Below are 13,081 nucleotides of genomic sequence, written 5' to 3'. Positions count from 1 at the left end.
AGAATATAATAACATCACGTAAGAACCTGATATATCAATATGTGAAAGGTCATAAACACATACTAACACAATACACAGTTATAGGTAGGAGAGTGTTAATTTTTTATAAATGTCATCAGATTGTTTTTTATAACCACACTTAACTGTTTTCATGTCATGGCCAGAGTTAAGACAAAAGATGGTGGGAGAGAATCCTTGGGTCCCCCAAAGGTTTGCTTCTGTTGCATTGGGATCAAGAGACTACGTAAATCTTTGACTTTAATTATTGGAGTCATGACAATGACCTCTTGACATTCATGCCAAATTCTCAATAAATATACAACTGAAAAGATAAAATAATGTTCTGTGTCAATTCAGAATGTACGAATCTCTTATTGTTGAGTTCATGACAACCTAGTCTGATGTGACACTGAAGTTTCTGATTTCTTTGTGCACATAATTTATGAATACATTTACACACACAAGTGTGTCTCCTCGGCAGGTGACCCTGCTCAAAGGTTGTCTCCGTTCACCCAGAAGGAAAAGGGAACTTGTTTAGAGGAGATTCTAAAGTGAAATCGAAACCATCTTGCACGCAACAGGCAGTGTGGACTGAATATCCCGGAGGAGTTGAGAATGTAATTTGAACACACTTTAATCCTTGACAGGGATAATAAAAGGTCATACACTCAGCACTGCATACATACTTATTGACAGAGGGAATTATGGCAGTTAATCCATAATGCTATATACAGTTGAGAGGTTAATTATGGCTGTCACATAACACATGGCAATCATTGATGTATACCTCATTAACAGGGTTTCAGACAGGTTCATTTCCTAGGACATTGGTAACAGATTGTCATCATATATGTCCTCAAGATAATTTTCAATTTTGGCAACAATATTGAAGGATTTTCCACCAAAGTTTGTGCCCAAATCATGACAATGTCCCAATGACATTTGTCTCTTGCAAAATCACTTCACTGTAAAGCAATAATGGCAACATATTGTCATCAAATATGTCCAAAAGATAATTTTTAATTTTGGCTATAATATTGAAGGATTTTCCACCAAAATTTGCCCAAATCATGACAATGTCCCAATGAAATTCACCTCTTGCAAAATCACTTCACTACAAAGCCATATCTTAAGTGATATTGCAGCTTCGATAATGCCTGTGAAAGATATTTGAATAACTGGTCAATTGTTAAGTCCCAAGTGACTTCTAGTTGACAAAATTGACAACCACATCAGCGAGTTGAATTACTGCCAGTGACTGTGTTCTAAATATCTACCTTAGAGAGTTTAAGTGTGACTGTGTTCTAAATACCTACTTTGGACAGGTTAAGTGTGTCTGTGTTCTAAATACCTACTTTAGACTGTTTAAGTGTGACTGTGTTCTAAATATTTACTTCAGAGAGTTTAATTGTGACTGTGTTCTAAATACCTACTTTAGACATGTTAAGTGTGTCTGTGTTCTAAATAATTACTTTAGACAGGTTAAGTGTGACTGTGTTCTAAATACTTACTTTGGACAGTTTAAGTGTGACTGTGTTCTAAATACTTACTTTGGAGAGGTTAAGTGTGACTGTGTTCTAAATACTTACTTTAGACAGGTTAAGTGTGTATTGTTCTAAATACCTACTTTAGACAGTTTAAGTGTGACTGTGTTCTAAATACTTACTTTAGACAGTTTAAGTGTGACTGTTTTCTAAATACTTACTTGGCGAGTTTAAGTGTGACTGTGTTCTAAATACTTACTTTTGACAGTTTAAGTGTGACTGTGTTCTTCTAAATACTTACTTTGGACAGTTTAAGTATGACTGTGTTCTAAATACGTACTTTTGACAGTTTAAGTGTGACTGTGTTCTAAATACTTACTTTTGACAGTTTAAGTGTGACTGTGTTCTAAATACTTACTTTGGAGAGGTTAAGTGTGACTGTGTTCTAAATACTTACTTTGGACAGTTTAAGTGTGACCGTGTTCTAAATACTTACTTTGGACAGTTTAAGTGTGACTGTGTTCTAAATACTTACTTTGGACAGTTTAAGTGTGTCTGTGTTCTTGCCCTCCATGGTTCCGGTCTCCGCTCCCTCAGGGAAGGTAACCAGTGACCAGTCATAGTGATAGGGGTCCTCATCTACAACACAACCAGTTGTAGATCAGCAAATCAGGAACAAAGCAGAAGTTTATGGGTCCGCTCACAAAACAATTGAATTCAACCAGGGTCAACATCAAAGCAAGCTAACACTTCGACCACTGAGCTCCCGGGTAACCCTTTATGAAAGCTGTGGGGACTCATTCAACCATGCTGTATGCTCTCACATTGATAATCTCATAGGAAGATCTCACAATGACTAAGTGCCAGGTTAGAGTCAACTCATCATCATGATACATGGGCAATGGGGTAGCCTAGTGGTTAAAGTGTTCACACATCATCCAGAAAGTCTGTGTGCCTCTGGTCGATTCCCCAAATGGGTACAATGTGTGAAGCCCATTTCCGGTGCCCCCACTGTGATACTGCTAAAAGTGGCCTAAAACCATATTCACCCACACACATGTATTAGAGACGGGTACTAATATGTCTTTCAAAAGGGGAACTGATGCCACACAATAGTTTTGTTAGTGAGCAAAACAAGTTTCCACATAATGAGTGGATGAGCAAGTGAGATAATGGTGAGTGAGGGAGTTGTGTTTCACGTCAGCATGAACACTTGCCCACATGAATCTATGATCATACTTCATAAGGCATGTTACTGTTTGTTACTTAGTTAGTTAGTTAGTGAGTATGGTTTTACACCGCTTTTAGCAATATTCCAGTAATATCACGGCGGGGGACACCAGAAATGGGCTTCACACATTGTACCCATGTCGGGAATCGAACCCGGGTCTTTGGCATGACGAGCGAACGCTTTAACCACGAGGCTACCCGACCGCCCCTTGTTACTTAGTGGGATGATCTGCTGACCATAACATTCAGGATTGTGGAAAAATGCCAGTTTACAGCTCTTTTATTACTTCTGGGTCTGATAATGATTGTACCGAAAGACAAATTGCAAAATGATGATACATGTCTAATGACCCGTAAATGTTCACTGAAAGCATGAGATGCAGCCATGATGAGTACAGTCATGGCCTGACTAGTGCTCAGTGGTAGGCTTTTCCAACATTATATCACTTAAATGCCACATGAACTTAGACAGTGTGATATTACTTTAATCATCCTATCAACCCTACCTTAAATTAAATAAATTAGAAATTAAAGGCTCTCATTTTATTTTACTTATATTTTGCCTACCGCCCAATGGTTATGAGAAACCAAAATGTGTAAACCAAGTGATTAAAAAGGAAGGCCTGTGGTTTATGACTACAAACTCATGACACCCTATACATCTATTACAACCTAAAAAGTCATCAAATTCAAAACATTTCCACAGTACATGTTGACTACCAATGAACAAGATTCGACAGTTAATTGTAGCATCCTGTTACATCATTTAATTATTAATTGTAGTTAATTATTACAGCTGTACTAATCTTCCATCCCACATATTGAGAGGATTCCCCACCTCCAGGATCAAATACCTACACATCTTCCTTATAACACTGTTCCTAATTGTACATTCATTAATGTCAGCATGAACCAGCCTGGAACTGCCACTGATGCAACACGGACGGACCAACAGCTTGTCCTCCCAACATGGACTATCATCCCTAACAGTATCTGAGCTGCCTATGTTCAAATTCCCAGTTGATTAATTCTCTCTGAATAAATACATAATGCATTTATGTTTGAAGATAATGATACCTGCTTTACAACATTTATGATTCAGATGTTTTAGCTGACATTGTAACATCATTTTTTATAAAGGAGTACTACAAGATGACACCAACACATGGCACATTCACACCTACACAACAAATCCATGCATGACACACCCACACATGGCACACTCACACATGTGCCCACATGACACATCCACACATGGCACACTCACACACGGCACACTCAGACATGTGCCCACATGACACATCCACATGACACATCCACACGACACACTCACACACGGCACACTCACACATGTGCCCACATGACACATCCACACATGACACACCCACACATGGCACACTCACAAATGTGCCCACTCACACATGACACATCCAATCATAGCACCCGCCCACATGACACATCCACACATGACCACACATGACACATCCACACATGACACACTCACGCATGGCACACTCACACATGGCACACTCACACATGACACGCCCAATCATAGCACCCGCCCACATGACACATCCACACATGACCACACATGACACATCCACACATGGCACACTCACACATGGCACACTCACACATGGCACACTCACACATGGCACACTCACACATGAAACACCCACACATGACACGCCCACACATAGCATGCTCCCACATGACACAGCCATACATGACACACCCACACATGACACACCCACACATGGCACACCCACACATGACACGCCCACACATAGCACGCTCCCACATGACACAGCCATACATGACACAGCCACACATGACACAACAAAACATGACACATCCACACATGGCACACTCCCTCATGACATACTCACAGATGGCACACCCACACATGGCACACCCACACATGACACTCTCACACATGACACATCCACACATCCACACATGATACATTGAGACCTGACACATGCACACATGACACATATGCTAACATTATCTATCAGGCATCAACAGTCACACAGACTGTATTCCATGTGAGTTCACTTACCACAAATTAAATTATGCCAGAGATGAAATCAAATGTCACAAAAAGATCCAATGGTAAAACCTAAATTTAATGTTCCACCCAAAAGAATTTACCCAAATTCCCAATTCAACATTTACTACCTTTTTAAAATCACTTGCTCCATGCTTAAGATGTGACAAAAATGGAGCCACTGCACTGCAGCTAATCTAGATATTTAGTCAACTAAAACTGTCAACAAAGACAGACATCCATCAACCAAGTCACTGAGCCTGATGATGCCCAATCCCGTAAGTCACCTTTTATGACAAGCATGGGTTGCTGAAGACCTATTCTAGCCAAGAACTTCACTGTCACAGTGAAAATCAAATATTTTCTGCATAAACTGTAAGAACAATTTGTTTGTTGGTTGGTTGGTTAATGCCACACGCAACAATATCCAAGGTATATGACGGTTGTCTGTATATAATCAAGGTTGGACCAGACAATCCAGTGATTCACATCATGAGCATCAATCTATGCAGTTGGAATCAATGACATGCATCAACCAAGTCAGGGAGCCTGACCATCCAATCCCACGAGCATGGGTTTCTGAAGACCAATTTCAATTTTCACAATATATACTGAAAATCGGATTCAACCCTCTTGGACAAATTGAGGTGCAATTATTGGTGGGAGCAAGCATGTGAAGCTTCAGCGTCATTGGTCCAGTGGTTTCTGAGGATTACATCATCACTGCATGCCATAACATCACTTCTCATGACATTCAGTCAAATGAGCTTGAAATCAGTCACAACTCTGTTGGCAGGAACCATCAAAAACTACTTTTTCTTATCCTTGATGTCAATATGACTTCATGAAGGCTACAAGGCTTCCGACCCAGTTGAACTGTTATCCTGTTTAAGTCAATTAGTTTGTTTGTTTGTTGTTTAACGCTGCACTCAGCAATATTCAAGCTATATGATGGCGGTCTGCAAACAATCAAGTTTGGACCAGACAATCCAGTGATTGACATCTTGAGCATGTATCAACCAAGTCAGCGAGCCTGACCACCTGATCCTGTTAGTGAGTGAGTGAGTGAACGCCGCTTTTAACATTATTCCAATTATATCACGGCGTGTCAGCTTAATGTGGGAGGAAAGCCCGAAGTGATAAAGGTCTCAGACGTTTACCACTTCGGTTGATCCTGTTAGTCGCCTCTTACGACAAGGATAGTCAACTTTTACGGCAAGCATGGGTTGCTGAAGATCTATTCCACCCTGGATCTTTACGGGTCTGTACTACAGAGTTTGACAAATAGGGTGGCCCGACCACTAGCCAAATACCAGCAAACATTTCTAGGAATCAAGACAAACACCTCATAAATCAAAATGGTCATTTGGCTGTTGGAAACAATACATACTTTTCACAGTATGAAAAGACAGAACTTGGCAAAATATGAGCAAGTGAAATTGATTCAAGTTCTTGTTCTATGTATGTAATGTTTCTATTCAGCATGGTTCATATTGACAGCATTCATTAAGGTCGCATTCAGAGAAAGCTATTGCTTTTGTAATATATTTCATGGTGCGTCTGTGGGTTTATATTTGTCTGGTATATTCCGAGTGACAAGTGGTGTTTCTATGTTGGTCCATGAAACTATACTCTCTGCAGCACCTTGTAGGGACTAGCTGCAACACAGCCATCATTTTGTTGCTGACTCTGCAAGTCAAGAAATCCATAGACACCTGTTGTCTAAACTCCCAAACATGTGAATAATGGGAGTGAGTTGGACCTAACAGTATTCTAGCTATAGCATGGTGTCAGCTTAATGTGGGAGGAAAGCCTGAAGTGATGCAGGTCTCAGACATTTACCACTTTGGTGACACCCAAGAGCATGGGTATGGTGCTGACAAACCTAGAAACATAATTGGGTTAACCCTGATTTGAACCCACAATCATAGGTTCTCTCGCATGCTCAAGGAACACAATTCAGCACTGGGCCCCCTGGGCCCCCTTTGAATAATTGGTTTCAACTTCAAGCTGTGACTAAAATATTAAACAAATAAGACACTTAAAATTACAAGTGTAACTGCCATTAAGACATTAGCTGAATCTGCAACAGTAAAAGAGATTCAAGTAAGCCTTCTGTGGCAGAAAAATGGGCTTCAAAAGTTGTACTCATTTGGGGAAATCTAACCAGGGTCTGGCATGACGAATGGAAGCTTTAACCACTAGGCTAGGCAGTGTCTTAGTCATGACAGTGATAGGTCCACACATGAAAACAAAATTTAACAGATTTGGTCTATTCATCTTGGTTTAAGTTCAGAATTTGCTACCAGCTCTTATATGAACATCAGGTAATTGAAATGCTTTCAAATGTTGTGATTGATTAAAACATTGGAAATGCTAACATGATTAACAGTCCAAGCACATTGACTCCCACATGCACTCTCTGACTGCATGTCTGTGTAAGGTATGCACTCACTGACTGCATGTCTATGTAAGGTATGCACTCTCTGACTGCATGTCTGTGTAAGGTATGCACTCTCTGACTGCATGTCTATGTAAGGTATGCACTCTCTGACTGCATGTCTATGTAAGGTATGCACTCTCTGACTGCATGTCTGTGTAAGGTATGCACTCTCTGACTGCATGTCTATGTAAGGTATGCACTCTCTGACTGCATGTCTATGTAAGGTATGCACTCTCTGACTGCATGTCTATGTAAGGTATGCACTCTCTGACTGCACCTCTGTATAATCTATGCATTCTCTGACTGTATCTCCATATAAGTTATCAACAAGTGAGTGAATCTGTTTGATTAATGTGACACCTGGGAGCATGGACATGGCTCTCCCAAAGCAAGGGTAATAAACAAGGTGAATCTTGGCTCTAAATCTAGGCCAGGTGGTATTGTTTGAATATTGCTACAAGTCAAACTGAACTCACTCATTCACTCACTCCAATAAGGCATGTTTATTTGTTTGTTGTTTAAGCCCCACTCAGCAATATTCCAGCTACATGACAGGCTGTGCCAGGACACAGATTTATTCGTGATTCCAAACAAAGTAAGCAAATAGGGAGAACTTAATTTGTTCAAAATCTTTATTTTAAAAAAAGTTCTTATTTCCTTAATTTCAGAGGTACGAGGGGTGTTCATTAAAGATTTTCCCTGACCCACTTCCGATGGACCTAGTGGAATGAAACTTGGCATAGGTATTAGTCTTTCTCCACATAGGAACCACCAAGAGTTACACACTTCTCCCATCTTTTTATGCAACTATGGAGACCTCGCTTGTAAAAGCCCTCATTTTGCGTCTCAAACCAGGACTTGACTTCAGAAATCAGTGTTTCATCATCTGTGAAACGTTTTCCCTTCAAAAATGACTTCATTGTTGGAAAGAGGTGGAAGTCAGATGGTGCAAGGTCAGGAGAGTAAGGAGGATGTGGAAGGATTTCATGGCCACAGGACCGCGCTTCTGTCTTGGCAACATGAGAGTTGTGTACTGGAGCATTGTCTTGCAGGAGATGGACACCCTTGGTCAGCATGCCACGCTTTTTAAGCTTGATAGTGTCCCGCAATTTCCGCAGAAGTGAAGCATAATAAGCTCCTGTAATTGTGGTACCCTTTGCCAAGAAATCCATCATCACTACTCCGTGCTGGTCCCAAAACACCGTGAGCATGAACTTGCCTGCAGAGGGTTGGACACGTGCCTTCTTTGGGGGTGGTGACTCCACATGCTTCCATTGCATCGACTGAACTTTAGTCTCAGGATCATAGTGATGGACCCATGTTTCATCCTGTGTGATAAATCTGTCAAAAAAGTTTGCCTGGTTTTTTTTGGCACATGTCCAAAAGATCCTTTGAGCAATTGACTCATTCCTGCTTTTGGAAAGGTGTGAGCAACCTGGGAATCCATCGTGCAGACACCTTATGCATGTTCAAATTGTCATGGATGTTTTTTTCCACAGACCCTACACTGATCTTGACATCTTGTGCTAACTGGCGAACAGTTATACGTTTGTCTGCCAAAATGGCAGTCTCCACTTGATGGATAGTGTCCTCATCAATGGCTGAATGGGGGCGACCAGGAATGGCAGCTGTTTCCACAGATGTCCGACCACACTTGAACTGGCGATGCCAGTGTTTAACAACGTCATATGATAGGGCATCTTCCCCATAAGTTGCTTTCATTTCATCGAATTTTTTTTTTGGTGTGCGACCTTTCAAATATAAAAACCTCATCACTGCTCGGTATTCTACTGGCTCCATTGTCACACCCTACTCGATCATAACACCTGTAAAAGTGATAAGATTAATAGTTCGGTGCTGCAAATTCAGACATAACCCATAGATACATGTATCATTACACATGTAAAATTTCAACCAAATATGATAACCCTAAGTGGTTTAGGGGAAATCTTTAATGAACACCCCTCGTACTTTAACATTGTAGTTTAGCATTGCATACAATGAATGTAATCATGTTAAGCCAAGGCTTAAAGCCTCTACATCTCTACAGACCCTGTTATCAGTGAAGGACATGGCATCTAAGTTATAACTATGTTCAAAATGTTTAACATTTTTAATTCCAATTTGGGAATTTATACTGATGTTTGCTACAGACTTGGGATGAATATGAGCCTCTGGTCAGATCCAGATAAATACCTGCAGGATACACTGGTCCTGCTTGAACAAGATAAATATGTCTATGATGTTTCCATACTCTGTCAGTCTTATTCAGTCCCAATTTGTAACAAAACTGAATCACTGAGAATGATTCAGAATAATAGGTGAGGTGAGGTGAAATGGGGTTTAACGTCGCGTCCAAGATTATAGCACTTATATAGCGATGTGCATGTACGTGTGTGTTTGTGTGGCTGCTTGTACTCGTCCGGACTGATACCGATTTATAGTGCTAGCTCTCTGAGATACCATGCCGCAGTTTAACATGAATACCCCACTCAGACACAGTATACTGACTCCGAGCAGACCAGTCCTTGTTTTAGCCCCTTTATGCCAAGCGCCAGACAGGGTAACAACAAGTTCCATCTTTTAACGTCTTTTGGTATGACGCGGCCAGGGATCGAAGCCCGGACCTTCCGCTCTCCGGGCGGATGCTCTACCACTAGACCACGGAGGCGGTCTCAGAATTATAGGCTTCAAATGCCACTAGTCCATGAGGACTTCTACTGTAGATATGTGACCCGAGATACTGGGCAATGTTTCAGAATAAACACCTGCTGCAGGCCATCTTGTTCATCTTTCAGCTAATTTACACAATTCAGAATTGGCATTTTACTCTATGGTTATAACCTATTCCAAGGGACAGTTGAAATTTGTTTTATATACTGTAAATTGTGAAATTAATGCGTCTCCAAAAGAATGCGACTCAATATGAATGCGACACCCCCTCCTCTCAAGCATCAGTGGATTTATATCTAAACAAAATGTCCTCTGTCAGGTTTACAGGAGAATCATCACCTTAATCCAACCTTACATCAATCCAATCATACACCAAATAGCACAGCTTATTAGCCCTGAGTAGCCTTTGACGTAGTGGCCAAGAACAAAGACACTGTGTTGCGTGGGTGGCGTCTGTCTTGTCTTGACCAAAGCAGTGATAATTCACAATATGTAAATCCAGTGATGTGGAATACATAGTTGTTTGTTTTCAGCGTATGTCTAAGTTGGGTATTTCGGCTATTCAAAATGTCTTATTGTTGATATAATATTGTTGTTAATAATGCGAGCAAAGACTACACGCATTTTTTGCATTTAATTCACGCTCTCGTTAATTTAAAGATTTACAGTATCCATTGTTCACTACTTGCGATCATGTTTCACCATTTTGAATTTTCATTACCATTCATATCATTCACAGTCGACCTGTGAAGTTGCGGGGTAGAATAGGCCTTCAGCAACCCATGCTTGCCGTAAAAGGTGACTAAGCTTGTCGTAAGAGGCAACTAAGGGGATCGGGAGGTCAGGCTCGCTGACTTGGTTGATGCATGTCATCCTATCCCAATTGTGTGGATCGATGCTCATGATGTCAATCACTGGATGGTCTGGTCCACACTTACAGACCGCCATCATATAGCTGGAATTTTGCTGAGTGCGGCATTAAACAACAAACAAAAAAACAAAAAAACAAAAAAACATTTACAGTCCAGTATGCAATAACTTGGATTAAATATATATCCCATGTAATAAACTTTTATAATATCAACAAGTATAACTAAATACTCATATGGTACAAGCAGGAATATATAATTATGTTCTCAAACTTGCAAAGTAAGAGTTGAACATTCGTTGAAATATCCCACCACAATATTAATCTGGAATGAATTGTTAAGACTTCGTCAGCTTGATACTAGCTATAAAATGAAGATGTTACATGTCGACCTGAGAAATGATTGATCAGGCATTGCTACCTGTTTGAGACAGCTGGACGAAGGCAGGCATTACCTATGTTGTAAGTGCTACATGCGTCACCATCTTTGATTTGACAAGTGGTGACACCTGTTGCTGTTAACAGGCATGGGGCTCTATTGCTGATTGGGTGTGAAACTGGCATCATTCATGCAAGGTGTGTTCATTATCATGAATGTTTTGACACAATAACATTGCGTGTAATAAAACAAAAGTGGTATAAAAAAATATATACTTGACCATGGACATTTTGTAATGATATTCTATACAAACACAATAAAATAACCCAAATTGATTGGTGTACATGCTGCATAGGGAATCATGACCAGCTTGTTATATGTCATTGTCATTAGGTGCTTGTGCCACATGACAGTGTGTCAATGAAGGAAGATCATGGGTAGGTTACAGGTAGGTCGCAGTTAGATCCTTGGTAGATCACATGTAGATCACTGGTAGATCACAAACAGATCATAGATAGATCACAGGTAGATCACAAACAGATCATGGATAGATCACAGGTAGATCACAAACAGATCATGGATATATCACAGGTAGATCACAAACAGATCAGGGGTAGATTACAAGTATATCACAGGTAGATCAGGGTCTCAATTATTCCCTGCATGTCATATTCTCCAGTGGGGTGGGATGTGGAGTTAATCTCCAGTGGGATGGGGACTCATTCTCTGTGGGGTGGAGCATCAGTCTTTAGTGGGGTGGGATGTGGAGTCAATCTCCAGTTGGATGTGGAGTCAATCTCCAGTGGGGTGGGGACTCATTCTCTGTGGGGTGGAGCATCAGTCTTTAGTGGGGTGGGATGTGGAGTCAATCTCCAGTGGGATGGGGACTCATTCTCTGTGGGGTGGAGCATCAGTCTTTAGTGGGTTGGGATGTGGAGTCAATCTCCAGTGGGATGGGGACTCATTCTCTGTGGGGTGGAGCATCAGTCTTTAGTGGGGTGGGATGTGGAGTCAATCTCCAGTGGGGTGGGGACTCATTCTCTGTGGGGTAGAGTGACAGTCTTTAGTGGGGTGGGATGTGGAGTCAATCTCCAGTGGGGTGGGGACTCATTCTCTGTGGGGTAGAGTGACAGTCTTTAGTGGGGTGGGATGTGGAGTCAATCTCCAGTGGGGTGGGGACTCATTCTCTGTGGGTGGAGTGACAGTCTTTAGTGGGGTGGGGTGGGGACCCATTCTCTGTGGGGTGGAGTGACAGTCTTTAGTTGGGTGGGGTGGGGACTCATTCTCTGTGGATGGAGCGACAGTCTTTAGTGGGGTGGGGTGGGGACTCATTCTCTGTGGGTGGAGTGACAGCCTGTAGCATTAGTGTCACTCCTAGCTAGGTAGAGGAGAACAAGTCAAACAATGACACATAACAACATTCTCTCTTTTCCCCCAGCATCAATTACTATTTAACTTGAATGTCTTGTCATTGTGGCTTAATGCATACCATGACAACACACAAATACTATTTTCAAACATCAAGCTGTCCTTCAGATTTTGGACTTTTCCAAAAACAAAGCACATCAATTTCCCCAAACAAATTGTAGGTTTCCCACAGCCAGTAGGTCCACATACCAATGAAACCACTCGAACCAACAGTACAGCCACTCTAAGCACGTTCATGTACAACCAATCCAAGCACGTTCATGTACAACCAATCCAAGCATGTTCATGTACAACCAATCCAAGCATGTTCATGTACAACCAATCCAAGCATGTTTGTGTACAACTAATCCAAGCATGTTTGTGTACAACCAATCCAAGCATGTTTGTGTACAACTAATCCAAGCATGTTTGTGTACAACCAATCCAAGCATGTTTGTGTACAACTAATCCAAGCATGTTTGTGTACAACCAATCCAAGCATGTTTGTGTACAACTAATCCAAGCATGTTTGTGTACAACCAATCCA

At 41.1% G+C, this 13,081-nt stretch overlaps 1 protein-coding gene across 1 annotated transcript in view; it reads right to left on the bottom strand.

The window, feature by feature from the left end:
* The window catches only part of LOC139472896 (dyslexia-associated protein KIAA0319-like protein), a 93,132-nt gene that overhangs the window by 30,085 nt on the left and 49,966 nt on the right, over positions 1 to 13,081 (bottom strand). Inside the window, exon 8 of the mRNA XM_071255362.1 lies at positions 2,020 to 2,123. Coding sequence (XP_071111463.1) covers positions 2,020 to 2,123 — 104 coding nt within the window. The remainder of the gene's footprint in view (positions 1 to 2,019; positions 2,124 to 13,081) is intronic.

This window comes from Haliotis cracherodii, unplaced genomic scaffold, assembly GCF_022045235.1.
Source record: "Haliotis cracherodii isolate W230 unplaced genomic scaffold, xgHalCrac1.p SCAF_1, whole genome shotgun sequence".
In the NCBI taxonomy this organism is placed as follows: domain Eukaryota; kingdom Metazoa; phylum Mollusca; class Gastropoda; order Lepetellida; family Haliotidae; genus Haliotis; species Haliotis cracherodii.
The sequence above is the reverse complement of the archived record's forward strand: the minus strand, read 5'-3'. Positions and strand labels throughout refer to the sequence as shown.